Raw genomic sequence first — 16,746 nt, forward strand, 5'->3', positions numbered from 1 at the left:
ATCGATGTTTCTAACTCTCTATCCCTCTCCCTTCCTCTCTATAAAAAATTAATAAAATATATATTTTTTTAAAAAGTCAAGTGGAAAGACATCTTGGGTGTACGTCCACATCATGAATTGTCCACCAGCAGACCAAATGAAGGTGTGTTTGAAACAGCATCTATGAAAAAGAGCGCGAGGTTTCCAAACATTCCGGGATGAGCCAGGACTAACTGTAAAATAGAAACGCGACCTCCAGCTGCATCAACAGAAGCATGAGAGCTAGCGAGAGGGAGGTGGAAGTCCCGCTTGGCTCAGCCTGGGAGCATTCCCACCTTGCGGAACAGGAGTGTGGGTTCTGGTGTTACCCACAGGAAATCCAAAATGAGAATCTCCATCTAGAGGACACTGTCCAAAATGATACAATGTCTGAAACTACATCACAGGAGAGGAGCTGAAGACACTGGGATTGTGTATTGAGGTGGATTTCCAGAAATTACAGGGAGCCATTTTTTTTTTCTTCCTGTTGTCAAATGTCCCAAGAGATGCCTCAGAGAGGGAAGATAAGCTCTTTGTGGACGTGGAGGCCAGGGACACACATTTCAACTCAAGATAACACTTTCTAATTATAGAGTCTGGAAATGAGATGATCTTTCTCCTAAGTAGTGAGAAGGCCATCAAGGGAAGTAATCAAGAGATACCTAAGAGATGTTGGACTATATATCTTCTGATGCTCCTCAAAACTCCAATTCCAATAACACTGACACCTCCCCGCCCCCTTCACTGTGGAAGAACCAGAGAAGACAAACTCTGATAACCCAACAGAGGTTGGCTATCAATCGGAAATGGCTTAGCCCAGAAGACAATACCAGTGCCCCCAACCACCCAGCTCCCAGGCCTCTTCCCAGCTCCCAGCTCCCCAAAATGCCCCCTGGAAGGTGGGATGCAACAAGGAGAACTCACCTTTCTTTTCAAAGTCGCCCTTCTCTTCCCCCAGCCGGCCCAGGCTGTCCAGGGTGTGGGTCACCTGGCTGCCAAACTCGTCCTCACGGGAGACGTGATTGGCCCTCCGGGGAGGGTCCTCCTCCTCTTCATAGTCATAGTCATCCAGGATGGGGGTCTCCCGGATGGGCACACCAATGACGGAGTTGTGGGCCTGCAGCCGGGAGGCGCGGAAGCTTTCGCGGGCCTGGGGGCCCAGCAGCACCGACGGGATGTAGTGGATCTCGTGTGTGGCTTCCGTGCTGGCGCTCTTCTGGGGGATGCGGCGACGCTTCTGCCAGCGCCGCTGGGCATACAGCGCCACTGTGAACACCAGCAGCAGCAGCAGCAGAGCAATGAGGCCACCCTGCAGCAGGAGGGAAGAAGGACAGCAAATGGGCCACTGTTCTTGGTGTTAGAGAGCCAGAGGGCATTTTCTTGTCCACCACACTCAGCCCAAACCCCTGGATTTGGCTCATAAAGCCTCGGGAATCACCAGCCATGGCTCTGAAGCCAGAGAGATGCTCTTTCCCAACCTGATTTGCATGTCTCAAGATGAGTGAGAATCCCTGCCCTTCCTTCTTCATAAGGTGGCCACAAGGAGCAAATGAGATGGATGATGGACATGCCAGAGCCATGCAGACCGCTAAATGCTGGGAACGGTCCGGGCTGCGGCTTCACACAAGGGAGTGTCTGAACCCTGGCACTGCTTCCCACCAGCAGCCTGGCCCCAGGACATTTGCTTACACTCTCTCAGTCTTGCTTTCTCTTCTCTAGGCTGAGTCCACTGAGGGCTCAAGAGATAATCTGTCTTCTATCCTGCTGTAAGAGGATGATTAAGTCAAGTAAAACTTCTGCATAGTTTCTGTTTCCTTCATTATCAGGAATTCTGCCTTTTAATGCTTCATTCCCAACAAGGGACCTGAGACAAAGTAGATGCTTCGTAAATATTTGTGGAATGAATGAAAAGAATGTGTCTTTCTAGGGGTCCTTTAATCAAAATTTAAGCCAAACCAAAGTTTATTTTTTTGAATACAACCCCAGAGTAAGTATTGGATTGAATCTGTACACCACACATTAAAGTGGAATGTGGTGAAGTGCTTATATCATAGCATATCCTACGTGATTCATGAGATTCGTGAAACGCCCCGCTCTGTGAGCTCCCTGAAAGGCAGGTGTATTTGCAAAGCCTGTGTTCCCCACAGCACCTCCCCAGGGCTTGAGGTGGAAGGCATGCATCCTCCTGGCCTCCCCCTCATTCACCAGACACATCTCCAGGAAGGGGGTGGGCCCTCTCAGTTACCTTGCTTTTTCTCTCTTACACATTGTGCTTTATGTCTGGGAGCCTGGAGGCCGCCTGGCTGAGTCCCTGCTGTGTGACCCCCACAGTTAGGAAGGATGACCCGCTGTTATATACAGGAGGGAGATGAAGAAATCAAGACTCAGAAACTCCGATGGTGAGCAGCAGAGTGAGGTCTGAGTCTCGGTCTCATTTCCTTGTGTTTGTGTGGTTTGGTTTTGCTTTCTAGCTCTAAAGCCAACATTCCTTCACCCACGGCCCTGTGGCTGATTGCTCTTCCTTACCTACGATCTCACTGAAGGCAAAGACGATGTCTGATTACCACCTGTATAACCCCTAACAGAGATGACAGGTGCTCACCCTGGGTACATCGTGTTGGGCTGGGGAGAAGGGACGGCTGCTGAGAATACCTGTTCAGGCCAAGGCGAGTACTCACTAAAGTGGCTCAGCTGTCCTGCTGACGGCATCGGGAAACTATCGTGTTATTCTTGCAAGGCCCTCAGCTCTCTAAGCTGGAATTCATTACCTCCACAGCGGGTGGGGGGTGACGGGTAAGCGAGCTAACAGGTGGACAGGTGGCAGGTGCAGCTATAATAGCCCGGCCTTGACTTTGGCCATGAGCTACTGCAGGATCCCCAGGAAGGTTTCTCTGGATGTCAGCACTTAAAAACGATACTAAACCAGACAGAGCTATAAGTATGTGTATCTATGTATACGCGCGCGCGCGCGCGTGGGTGTGTGGGTGTGTGTGTGTGTGTGTGTGTATAATCTGCCAAGAAAACATAAAATGTATATATAGTTTATCACTTCTGAGTCCTAACAAACAAGAACAGGTCCTTCTCCCTCCACAGAACGTATTGTTCCTGTGTCCATAAATCATGTGCGACATGCTGTTACATCAAAGACAAGAAAGGAAGGAGACACAGGGGAGTGAGGGGGGGTGAGAAGGAAAGGTAGCAGGAAAGGAGACTGGAGAGAAAGGAGGCAGGAAGAACACTAACCCTTGTTAAAAACAATAGCAGGCCTTCTCCTTACTATTACTTAATGTTATTGTATTTGATCTTAAAGATTCAAAGACAATCATATGTACTAGGGTTTATAGCTTCTATTGTTTCAATACAATGTGAAAAACGGGGTTCCCAGAGGTTAAGGAACTTGCTGGAAGTCACACAGGATTTGATCCTAGTTCCAACTGGTACAAAAAAGGCCAGGGTGTGGGCATGCAGGGATATGAACCCAGCTCTACACCACCGTGGTTCACAGACACTGAAGGCCGGGGGGAGGAAAACATGGAAAGATAGTAAGGGAGCATGAAAAGAGAGGGGATCCTGAGAAGGTAAAAGAAAAAGATTATTTTCAAACCCAGGATTCTATGGGCACATCTTGAGGCTGCCTATTCACAGAAGCTTTTAATCTGGGTTCACTGATGCCCTTGGGGACATCTTGACTGAGTCTGCCCTCTATCTTCTCACCTTTGGGGATTTTACTTGCTCTCAGGGTTAGGCAGGGCCAGAGCCCTTCACCCCAGCCCCTTCTGCATTCCCTGATTATGGGTGTGGACCCTGGGGTCAGATCCCAGGACCAGCACTGACCTGGGAAAGATGAGGCCTAATCAAACAGTCCACCAGCAACTATGGCCCCTCCCTGACCCACTGCATCCCCCAAACCCTCCCTTGTCAGCCCTGCAATCCTAGATCATTTCCAAGTTTACGCACTGTGATCTCAGATTTCCCAGCTTCTCCTATGGAACTGGACTTGACAATACTGGGAAGAGTATAGCACACAACTAGGGGTGAAGGCTGGGGGTCAGAAAGACCTCTTTGGAATGTCGTGCTGCCACATGTAAGCTGGGCGATCTTGGACAATGGCTTGAATCTCTCTGAATCACAATATTCTCATCCATAAAATTGGGTCAAAAATGTCCTCACAGAGGGAGATTAGAAGTGAGCTCATGGACGTGGAGCGCCTGGCACATGGTACATAGGCTTCTCATCCATGCAACCCAGCAGGGCTGATGTGCAAACCAAATCTGAAGACTGCTTTGATGACCCTGACAAATTGAGGGTGCTGTGCAAATTGCAGAAGAGCTGGAGAGAACCACCTGGCCACCTCTGTCTGGGTGGGCCATCTTATCCAAAGGAAGCAGATGAGTAACTCAGGCCCACAAAGGAACTGCGATTTGTGTCCACCTGGACCGGTCCAGGCTACTGCACTGCTCCGTTCTGCATGTGCTTCCTTCACCAGGACGTCAAACAGGAGCAAGAGCTGTCAGACAGGGCCAGTGCCCAGCCACGGAGTCCACACGCCAGAGGCAAACCCAGGCCCTGGTGGAGGAGAAAGCGCTGCGGGCAAGCAGGGAATGGAGGTGGAGAAGGAGGAAAGGATACAGGGAGCGGGCTGGGCATTTTTAGAAAGCAAGTGCGGAAGAGGACAAGGCTTCAGGGTGGCATGCGGAGGCCCTACTGGCCTCAGAGATGACCCAACGCCAAATTCTATCTGGACCATGTTGGAGAAGTGGCACCAAGTTCCAGAAATAGAAATGCCAGTCTGTGAGCTGGGGCTGGTTTCTGCAAGATCGCAAGCACACAGGCCTTGGGGTGACGAGTGATACCTTCTTACCAGTCAGATTTCACAAAGCTACAGGCAGAACGTGGGAAAGAGACGGAGAAGGAATATGTCCCCATCACTTTGGGATCTTCCCTCCTAGACGTCTCTCTAGAGCAGGGTCAGCGCACTCCTCTTGTCCTGTTATTGACATGGTGTCTCACATCCCTCAGGGAGACAGACAGAGGGACAGGCATGTGTCCTGGGCAGAGGGGTGTGGCGGGGAAACCAGGAGTCGGGGCACAGCTACAGCATTTTGCCTCCCTGGGCTGCAATAGGCTCGCCTCTAAAATGTGCTGATTGTTCCCAATGAGACGGGTTATGCTAAGGATTAAACAGAACAAGAAAAGGTCTGGCAGCACAAAAGTCAACAAATACCAGCCTCGTTACTTCACCCTCTTTCTTCCTCTATCTCAACCCAAAACGTAATGCGCGCGCACACACACACACACACACACACACCCTTCTGGAACCAGTCCCTGGCTACCCATGGCCCTCAGAGTAATGTCCAGATCCCCAGCTTAGCACTCAAAGACCTTCAGAACTACACACCTGCTTCCTTCTCATGCCTCAGCCCCACACACCCTCCTTACACCCTGTCTCAGAGCCACCCTGAGCGATTAGCATCTGAGATACTCTGAGTCATTACATCTGCCAAAATGTAATGTGCTGAGCTCCTCCCTGCTGGCTGTGCCTTCAGCCCAGGGCCTCACTCACTCCCTGTGGTGGTTTGAATAATGACCCCAAAATTCACACCTACAGAACCTCCGAATGTGATTTTATTGGGAAGCAGGACCTTTGCAGTTTTTGCTGGTTAAAATGAAGGCACACTAGATTGGGTGGGCCCCACATCCAGTGACCAGTGTCCTTGTAAGAGGAGGAAAGGACACACACACTCGTACTCACACACACAAACACGGCCATGTGAACATAGAGTCAGGTGGGAGGGATGCATCTACAAGCCAATGGTCACCAAGCACTGCAGGCAATCATCAGAGACTGCTGGGGGCATGGGACGGATTTTCCCTCGGAGCTTCCAGAATGAATGAACCCGGGTGACCTCTTGACTTTGGACTTCTGGCCTCCTGATCCGTGAGGGACACATTTCTGTTGTGTGAAGCCCCCAGTTGGTGGGAATCTGCTAAGGCAGCCCTGGAAACTAATACCCAGGACACCCTGCACGGGCTCATCTCTACTCACCCGGCAGCTCAGTGTGGAGAGCACTTCCCAGGGAGGTCTCCGCCTCTTCAAGGCGGGCGGGGCTGTACTCTCCTCTCAGATCCCCCAGCTTGTGAGCCACCTGGCTGCACACCCTCCATCCCATCATCTGGTTGACTGCTTTCCCACGCTAGGTCCTGAGCAGCCCCTTGCCCTACAGGTACCCAGCCTCGGATGCAGTGCTGGCCTGGAGAAGGTGCTTAATAAATACCCAGAAGCCTCAAGCCTGCACAGATGAACAGTGGCAGGTAAATCTCAGTCCCTGCACCAGCTCTGACCGCAGCCTCCACGGGCACCTGATCGGACCCTGCATGGCCCCTCTGCTGCTATCCCTGTGCGAGAGCCTCCGGCTGGTGGGCTTGCTACCACAGCAAACACAGAAAACTATAGGGAGGGGAACACTGAAAAGCACCCCAAAACCACGCCACCGAGAGAGCCTTCTGAAAGTCAGAACGGCATCATCCAGCCTGGACTCATTTTAATCTATTTTTCATGTTAAAATATCCAGGCATGGGAGAAGGAGTCAGAGAAAGGAAAGAAAGGGATAATGTGAGAAATGCTTTATTTGACAACGTGTCATTTGGACACTGATTATTTCTGTCTCTGGCCTTTTTAATATTCCCTCACTATGCGAGCTGCCGGGGATTTGGTATTCTAAGGCTGGATTTATAATACTCTGTTCAGCAGTGATAAGAACACGGGCCTTTAATCCTCAGAGCTGTGAACATGCATATTCTCCCAAGTAATGGCCTCTTCTCGCCACTTGTGTCTGGTCCCGACAGCCACGGCCAGTCCCAGCATAACTGAGGGTTACTGATCCCGGGGGTGCCCCCTGGCCGTCTTCAGAGCGACAGAGCTCACAGGGAAAGGGCTGGGCCTCCAAGCTCTCTGGGAAGTCTCTTTTCAGGCCTCAGTCTTTGTTTACACTGGAGGGGCTACAAAAAAATATAATAATCCAAACCATTGGTGTTACAGCTAAGGAAACCGAGGTTGAGAGAGAAGTAACTTGACCAAGTTTACAGAACATCCTAAAATGGTATTGGAGGCAGAACATGGAGCCAGCACCCCCAAAGCTGCTGAGAAATCCACCAGCTTCTCTCTCTCTCCATCCCTTGGCCGGTCTAAGTCCAGTCACATTGCCTTTCACTGTGATGATGTTAACACACTGTTCACAACCCAATTCCCTGCCATACCTGAGGCACAGCTGGAAATAGCCCCTTCCACAACTGGCAGCCCTGTCCTATCACAGTTCAAGTTCCAATCTCGCTTCCACTTGGTGGAAAACCTCGTCTCCAATTGCATGCCTTTGAGGTTCCCTTTTCAGAATGTCTGCCTCACTGGTCCATGCTGCCAACCTTCCTGAGTGCCTACTGCAGAGGAGGCACCGTGCTGCATACCCGGCCACACGGGAGCTCGCTGCTCCCACTCAATGTCCTGAGACTGTGCTCGAGCCCTTTCTCCTTTGGGAATGCTGTCCTCATTCCCACATCTGCATGGCCAAGCACCACCCCGATCTCACCACTAACTTCAATGGGATTTCCCCTCTCCAGGCTCAGCCAGGGGAACCCCTACCCTCTGACCTCCCCCAGCGATTCATCTTAACCCTCACTTAAGGAATGTTAGCATTTTCTACCTTGTCATAGAGGTATAGATGCTCACTGCGTAGCTCCCCCTACTGGTTAGATTACACCCATTGCACCCAGCCAGTGTGGGTCAGTGGTTGTGCATTGACCCATGAACCAGGAGGTCTCAGTTCCATTCGAGGTCAGGGCACATGCCCTGGTTGTGGGCTCCACCCCCAGTGGGGGGGCATGCAGGAGGCAGCCAACTGATTCTCTCTCATCACTGATGTTTCTATCTCTCTCTCCCTCTCCCTTCCTCTCTGAAATCAATAAAAATACATTAAAAAAAAAAGATTATACCCATTGCAGGGATGAAAAGTGGAGCTCAGTCATATTTTTGTGCAAAAAAATTTAAAAAATTTAGAGTTACCTAGACTGCATTGTAACTTTTCCAAAAAATCCTCCTAATAATTAAATCAAAAAAAGGGGGGATAGTGGAAAAATACCATGTAAGGAAAAATATCCTGTAACTAAATTACATCTAGAAAAATTTTTTCATTTATGCTAACAGCAAGACACCCAGGAAAACACACATGGTGTCAAAATAAGCCAAAGGAAAATCATTTGGGCAAATATAAAAAAGACCCCAAGTAAAATTCCCTTTATTAACCTTCGGTCGAGAATATGTTTGTATATTTTCAGAAAACAACTCCAAGACCATGTGGATTCCTGCAACAGAGAGGAATTATCAGGAATGCTCCAGCCATGAAGACAAGAGGAAAAACAATCCAGAGATGAAGGACGCTGACGTCACTTTGCCATGCTAGCAGTCAGCAGCTGTGCGTCGCTGCAGGTTGCCCAGGATCAAACCAGAGAGGGTCGGACCTGCATTGCCACCATTTGTCCACCATCCAGAACTGAAATATCATTGCTGACACCTACACATAAGGAACTGTCGGACATTGAAACTTGGACTCAGAACTCTTGGACATTGAAATTGGGACTTAAAACACTTTTTGTTCTTGAAATGTTATGCTCAAGTTTTAAAATGTTTTAGGTTAAAAAAAAATAGAAGCAGGGGCATAGAAAGGGAATGGACTGATAATTCTTGGGGGGAAGGAGGTGTGGGGGGTGTGGGAAGAGACTGGACAAAAATCTTACACCTATGGATGAGGACAGTGGTAGGAAAAGAAAAAAAAAAGAAAAGTGGAGCTCAGAAGATAAGCTTTCTTGCGAGCACACAACAAGGTGGCAAATATATGGAATGAAGCCCTGCAGCTGGGGTGTTTCCAGGACACATGAGGCTTACAGTCCCCGGAACAGGAAATGCACCCTGGGCCCTGAGGGAGCTGCAGGAGAATAAGATGATAACGCAGGTCAGAGCTATATTGCAAAAGGCATGACTGGGCTTTTGGCATTAAGGATTCAGGTTTGTTATTTTTTAGGCAATGGTGTGTCAAGATCACATTGGACCTGTATGGTGGGGAGACTGGAGACAGGCAGCTGGTCAAGGGAGCTGTTTATTGCGTAGGACAGGAGACATTTGGTAATAGAGACATTTTTGGTTGTTAAACTAGGGAGAGGGCATTTCATGGGTAGAGGCCAGGGGGTCTGTAAGCATCCTACATGCACAGGACAGACACATACAGCAAAAGGTTACCCGGCCCCGAGTGTCCATAGCACAGAGAGAGGATGAGACTGGAACTTAGGGCAGGAAAGTGGGGAGGTAGCTAATGGAGTAGGAATGAAGTCCACACCACAGGGTGAGAAGACGTGGTTTTTGACTGGCAGGCAAGGGGGGAGCAGGAAGGCGCCAACAGTGACACTGAGGTGTGGATTCTGTCAGCGGGCTGGAAAGGAGTCTACCTCTTTGTTCATGTTTTCCCTGGGGAAGCTCCCAGAAGGTTATGAAAGGCCCTGGCACGTAATAAATGAAGAGACGGGTTTACATGTGTGAACAATTAGGAGAACATACATGTGGAACAACAAAGATTTGCAAGGAGGTAATGTATGTATGTATCTAGTCACATGTATAACATATCCTCACGCCTACCTTTATGTCATAGTTAGCTATCTTTATCTCCAGGCATCTCTCTGCCTCTAGAGAGGCACAGGTGACCCATTTAAGTAGGTCCCATTATAGAACATGAAACATTTTTCTTTTAAAGTGATCATCTCCTTATAATGTATCTATAAGAGACACCATTTTATTTCCCAAGATGATGCCAAGGAGATAAAGTGGAAACTCAGTGGTTCATTGGAAGAGATTCATTCCCCGCCCAGATCAGTGTGCCTTCATCATCCGAATGGGGGCCGACTCCCAGGAGATCACTGTGATCCTAGAGGGACTTCTCGGGGGAAAGCTAGTGAACACCTGGACAGCAGTGCCTGCCCATGAGCCAGGCAGACATGGATTCGAGTCACGGCTGGGCTATGCTTCAAGTGTGCGTCTTTGAAGGGGCCTCACCTTGAGTTTCCTCGGTTTTCACATCTGTCAGTTGGGTTCCTAACACCAAATTGAGAGGGTTTGGGCCGATGAAATGAGATGCACTGTAGGATACATTTAGCAGAGTGGCTTACGAGTGGTGGATCTCAGGAGATAGGCACAGCCTTGCTGATGTGGGACCCTGTTTCCTGAGATATTATATACAAAGTGGTGGTAAGGCCACCAATCCCCATCGCTGCAGTATGTGTTAGTCTGTACAGCTTCCCAGTTCATGCTCAGGTTCGCTCCTGCTGCTCCCCTAACTCGACCGTGTCCCTTCCCCATCTCGGGGCGAGTAGGTGAGGTTGGATGATATATTGTTATTGGTGTTCTTTTACTCTATACATTTTATTTAATTTTTAAATATTTATCTTTTGCTACGTGAAATAGGTCAGTCAGAGAAAGACAAGTATCACAGGATCTTATTGTTATGTAGAATATAATGAACACAATAAACTGACAAACAAAATTGATCTGGAGACATGGAAATATGCAACAGACTGAGGGTCCTTAGAGGGAAGGTGGGTGGGGAGGGAAGAGGTCAACCACAGAACTTACATGTCTGCCCCAGGGACACAGAGATTGGGTGGTTTTTAATAGTCACTCCAGCTCCAATATTCTAGCTGAGAAAGGCAAAGGCGAACATGAAAGCGCTTTTGAGCTGATGATATATACATATACTAGTATATTCTTAGGGCCTCCTGCCCAGTGTTAAAGCTGTAGATGCATGTACTTACCGCAGTCAAATCCTCTGTCCCTCACACCATCTGAAGCATCCTCTGCCTGAAATGCCCTCCCCTCGCTTCTTGGTCTAGTCCTTTAAACCTCAGCTCTTGGGTCATGCGCTCTCAACAAGCCTTTCTGAACCCTGCTCTCCCCGGTGGGGTTTATAAACCATCTCTCAGGCCCCTCAGAGATCCCTGCTTCTGTCTGCCAGCTCCCCTCCCACCACCCTGAGCGCCCTGGAGGGCATCCTTAGCTAACGCTGTGTACCTGAGACGCAGCCTCGTGTCTGAGAGTGATAGCCCTCATTACGCATTTATGGCATCTCTACACTGAGAGGCGGTGGAGGGAAGGGCAGGGCTTTATTTATTTCTGAATGTATTTGAATGGTACATGGTATATAGTAGATCCTCAATTGCTTGTTGAAGGAATTAATGAATAAATGCCTCTCTGAAGGCAGGTGACTGAAATATGCCTACATCTGTTTGGCAATTCTCCATTTGTTTGAGAGAGCTGAAGATAATTCACATGCACCATTTAGCACAAATCAGTATCCTACGCCATATCCTCAGGCGGCCTCTCCAGTTTGTTCTGAAATCCCACTCTGAAGGCGGGACGGATGAATGGAGAGGGGGGAGAAAGCATCTGTGATAGGATTGATTTTCTTCCTATTCTTTGAGTCATGAAGATAAACTTCAGGTGACCAGGGAACAGCCTCGCTCTCATTCATTAATATATTCTTTTGCCAGGTTAAGGGCATGCCTGGAAGCAGACAGACGGATTTCAAGTTCTCTGCCCCCCCGTTCCCCACCCCCCACCCCCAAGGTGTGACCTTGGAAAATTCTCTCTATGAGGCTCAATTTTCATAGGTCTAACATGGGAATAACACCACTCACCAACAAGGCCTGCTGTGAAGATTAGATAAGATGATGTGTGTAAAATATATCATGCAGCCCTGATCTATAGAAAGTACTCAGTACAGGGCAGTAACTGGCTTAACTGTTCCTACACCTACTGGTATGCCTCGACCCTGTGCTAAATTTTCTGCCTGGACTTAGGAACAGAAAGATAAGGCCTGGAAGAGCTGGAAGTTGGTTTGGGGAAGTAGATAAGTGAGCAGGTAATTACTGGAATGCACAGTTCGATCACTTCTGTGCTGGAGGAAAACATAGAAAGAGGCAGACTTTCTTACAGCTTCTAAGTGCAAAACACAGAGGAAGAGGGAAGAAAAAGGACTTCCTACAATGTCAGTTACAGTCGAGTGCAAAGGTGGGGGAGTGGGCTGGCCCCTCCAAGCAAGCATACTCCTACCCAAGATCTGACAGAAAGACTAGATAACCAACCACACAGCATAATGGCAGACGATGTGGGCTCTGGAGCCGACAGCCCTGGGCTCCTGGCCGGTGCTGACACTGACCACTTGCAGGGGTCGCTGCATTTTACGGAGCCCGGCGTCTTCAGCTGGAAGTTGAAGGCAGCAGTCTACAAAGACTGAGGCTACTGTGAGAATTAAATGAGTGAGTGCACAAAGAGATTCAAGACAGTGTGTAGGACACAGCCAGTGGGCAATAAATGCCGGTGCTAAAAATTCAGGCAGAGGAAAGGCAGACTGAGAAAGAAATCAGAAAAGGTATGTCCTCGTTTTGGCCCGGCCCCCGTATAAGCTAAAGAAGCTTGCAGGACACTCGCAGAGCCCTCACACACGTTTTTGTTTTTTTTTTTAAAGACGTGGTCATAAAAGCCCCGTGAGCAAGGCATTCTTCACAGACAAGGAATGTGAGCTTTCAAGAGGCGACTTTGCCTAATGTTCCAGAGTTGGGTAGTCGCGGGTAAAAACTCAGCCTTCTGAGATAGAAGCCGGAGGCCACTCAGAGCCAATACTTACTACATGCAAAATAACTTTCATATAGGCAAGGGGCTTCCCATGTGAGCTGCCTTCTTTAGATATCATGGGTGTGGGCGTGGGCCAGGGAGTGCTGGTCTACCACTAAGAGAGAGCCTCATTGGGAAGGCTTCCCTTGACCCCCTGGGGACAGTACCCTGACCCAGTTCTCCATCACAGGTACCCTATCTCTTCTCCTTTCTTTAACTTCCTTTAGAATAATTATCTCCCCCTGTTGTTATATTTTACATTAATAAGCTAACTTTGTTTATGCCTCTAGTAAAAGAAAGCTTCATAAGGTGGGTCCTTTGTGTGTTTTTTTTTATTACCCTATTGTAACAAAACAACTTAGTGCTCTCTGGGTGCTTACTAAATAGTTTTTGGATGGATGGATGGATGGATGGATGGATGGATGGATGAATGGATACATCTACCCTGAAAGGCCAATAGCCCCTAAAGGGCAAGGGTTGGGGTTGAATAATCTTTGAGTCCTGGCCCAGTGTTAAAAGACTGAAGATACTTACTTTAAAAAATATATAAAACATTGCACTTAGTTGTTTCCTGGACCAGAGAAAGAAAGCTGGTTAGAAGGGCAATTAAAAGGCAAACATGACAACTTTCTCACTACTTCTCCCTGCTTTGGGGGCACAGGGGGAAGTTGGTCTGGATTCCAAACGTGTTTAATCATTTATTTTACTTGTAAATACTTGGGAGATCCTGAACCAGAAAGTAGAAAAGTGAGGTGATATCAGTCCCCACTCCTCACACACAGCCACCTTTTAGTGGAACGACACTGACAGCTGTGCCTCTTCTCTATCCCCACTCCCACATCTGCATGGAAATCAGGAGCTTTCAAGGAACACAGGCACCTATGATCCAGCTCAAAGAGCACTGTCTTTGCCTCCACCTCCTGGCTGCCACTGGTCCGCTTGGGAAACCTTAGCCTCCCCACCTTTAACCAGTCATAACAGGGCCTTTTCCTCTTCCTTCAAAAACCCCATTAAGAATCACATTTATGAAAGAACTTTCTATGTTGCAAAGTGACACACCCATGAATGCTTAGTACCGGAAATGGTGTAAGAGGAAGAGACTACTTGGCCGGTGTGTCTCAGTGGTTGAGCGTCCACCCATGAACCAATTGAGGTTCGATTCCTGGTCAGGGCACATGCCTGGGTTGCAGGCTTGATCCCCAGTGGAGGGGTGAGGGGAGGCATGCATGCGAGAGGAGGCCTATCAATGGTGATGGTTCTCTCTCATCATCGATGTTTCTATCTCTCTCTCCCTCTCCCTTCCTCTCTCTCTCAAATCATCCAGACACCATGGTAACTGGGGCAGAGAGTAACTGAGGTCACAGGAAGCAAAGCTGAAAATCCAGGGACTTTCCAGTATTTCCAGTGCCTCCCTCATCTGTCCATCAAGCTTCTTCACACCAGGGGTCTTTCAAAGGCTCAATTTTGCTGCCATTTCCCAGCAAAAACAAAACAAAAACAACTACTTAAACACCCTGGTGATGGAGCTTCCAATGGCCTTGTAGGCATGTTGTGATGGCCCTGGGACTCCCCCATTGGGCCTGATGGGAAAACCCAGGGCAGTACTGACTAGGGGCAAAGAGTCAGGCACAAAGCTCCAAGCGGAGAAAAAAGAGCAAGGCCTGGACTGGAGGCTGCTGTGTGCAGACAGGAGCACGAAGCAAGGGCTGCCCAGTGTCCCTGCTGCACCCACCTAGAGGGAGGGTTCCCCCTTTCCTCTTCGTCCTCCTGCTCCTTTGTCTCTGGCGTTTTTAAAAAACAAAATTCAGCATTTCCCAGGTACCCCCAGGTAGGCGAGAACTGCCCAGCCACCTACCACCTTACCCTTAGTAACCCTTCTTCTCTGGGAGATGCCCCCATCCCAGCCAACACTGTGGGCAACCGGGGCCACAGACTGTAGGAAGGAGAAGCTGCTGGGCGGTGCTTTCTGTCCTTGTTCAGGGACCATCCCGATTGTAACCCTGGTAAAACCTCCCCTGCCCCCACTGTGAGCGATAACACCTCAAAATCTGTTCGCTGAGACCTTGCTGTCACAACCTGGGCTACCCCAAGAAGGCTCCCCAAGCCCTGCCTCACCTCCCTCCCTAAGATTCTGTATCTATGTCCTTCCCAGGCCCACCCTCAGATCCAGCCCCCGCTGGGCTTCCAGACATCCCAGCCTAAAGCAGTCAGTGATCTGATCACTCCCCAAACCAGCCACCCAAAAGACATGTCACCTGGGGCTACTAGAGCCTTCGGCTGAAAGGCTCAGGTCTGGCAGAGCCGGGAACTGTCTCAAGTTTAGAATTAGACACAGTTCAACCTAAATGCCCATGTCACAGAGCTGCCTCTTTCCCATATCGGTGAGGGGCTGAGCTCACACAAGAACAACCAGCCTGGGTCCTGCCCCTTCAAAGGGAACCTATCAGGACATCCCAGGAGAACAGGTGGAGGTGGGATAGGGACTGCCTCAGAGAGGTCCCTGTTTCTGAATCTCATCTTGATCCGGGCCTCTAAAGAAGTTGGGTGTATTAGCTGCCTAGGCTGCCATAAACATCTCTACTAGCTCCCGCCCCCATATAGTACAGACCCACATCCATGGAGGCCTGGGCCAGAGGCCCCGCTGGTTCCCAGGTACGCCCTCAGGTCCCCGGGGCCAGCCATGTGTGTCTGTGGCCGTGGTACAGCACTCACCTAGGGACAGCGAGACGTCTGGATGTAGGTGACAGAATTCAAACCTAGGTCTGCCTGACTCCAGGAGCTTTAGGAGTGACAGTGATCAAGCCCCTTCCCTTCTCAGAGCCTCAGTTTCCCCATCTGAGAGGGGACTGGATCAGACGGTGGGAAGGGTCCTCCCAGCGCTGCCCATCTCTACTCTATGGGTTGATGAAGCCACAGCCAGAAGCTCTGGCCCTGGCTTCGGCCCAGCCTGTGGCTGAATCTTTCTCGATTCCCTTCAGAGATGACAAATTTATTAGTCCCTAGCGGCACAGCGGCCTGGAAGGAATTTTGAATGAGTCTTTCTCTGATGAGCTGTGTGACTGAAGAGGGTGAATTGTGTATTCTCCTCTCTGATTCTCAGTTTAATCATTAGGGATTAATCAATGGGGTGCTGGGACCCACCTCTGAGAATGGCTGTAAAGATTAAATGAGCTCCTTGGGGTGAAGTTCCTGGCACCCAGTAGTCGCTCCAAAACATTGGCTATTTATTATCCAAGTTGCCAAGCTGCAACTCTCCCAAGAAAACCAAACAAACCAAATGAGACTATTCACAGGCGGACCTTGCTCAGGTCTTTCCCAGCCCTAAGAGGTTCTATAACATTCAGGGCGCAGTCAGGCAGGGAGTACTTTGTAGGACCAACAATGCATCAATTTACCAACGTAAAAACCAAGTGTGACCCAGAGCGTGTATCAGCCTGGCCCAAGGCAGCACAGCAAACAGGAGCAGAACCAGGTTGCTTGAATCTCAAGCTCCTCACATCTCCGCTTGGAGAACCCAGAGGCCCTGCCATCCTGGGCTGACAGCATCTCCCAGAGGCAAAGGCAGCTTCCTGAGTCCCACAACACAAGCATCCGGAGTTTCCTAAAACTCCTTAGAGCCAGCCGCTGGGCAGGACCTGGAAGCCCTGAGATGAATGAGAAGTGGCCCCTCCTCCTCAGGGGATCACTAGAGGGGCCAGGGCAGCCTGGGAGAGGGAGTGAGACATGTTCACACATTTCTACAATAAGACCCTTCCTTGTTCCTTGTTTCCTCTCTCTCTCTCTCTCTCTCTCTCTCTCTCTCTCTCTCTGCAAAAGGCCAGGGAAGCAGACAGATGTTGGCAACATCTGGACCACTGTTGTCCGGGCAGCAAGTGGCTCTGGGCTGCCTCTGGAAAAAAGAGGCTGTTGGTGTTAGGAAAGATAATAAAGAGCCTACATTTGCATAGTGTTGTCTCCTGTTTCAAGAGACATCCCACCCCACCCCACTCCCATTCATGAGTCCCAGGGAGGGGTGCAGAGGC

At 49.5% G+C, this 16,746-nt stretch overlaps 1 protein-coding gene across 2 annotated transcripts in view; it reads right to left on the bottom strand.

Moving 5' to 3' along the window:
• Positions 1–16,746, bottom strand: part of ASTN2 (astrotactin 2) — a 668,892-nt gene that overhangs the window by 614,158 nt on the left and 37,988 nt on the right. For both annotated transcript variants that reach the window (XM_014528918.1, XM_005880933.2), the window contains exon 2: positions 943–1,327. In XM_014528918.1, the coding sequence (XP_014384404.1) occupies positions 943–1,327 (385 nt within the window). The remainder of the gene's footprint in view (positions 1–942; positions 1,328–16,746) is intronic.

This window comes from Myotis brandtii, unplaced genomic scaffold (genome assembly GCF_000412655.1).
Source record: "Myotis brandtii unplaced genomic scaffold, ASM41265v1 scaffold658, whole genome shotgun sequence".
Classification (NCBI taxonomy): domain Eukaryota; kingdom Metazoa; phylum Chordata; class Mammalia; order Chiroptera; family Vespertilionidae; genus Myotis; species Myotis brandtii.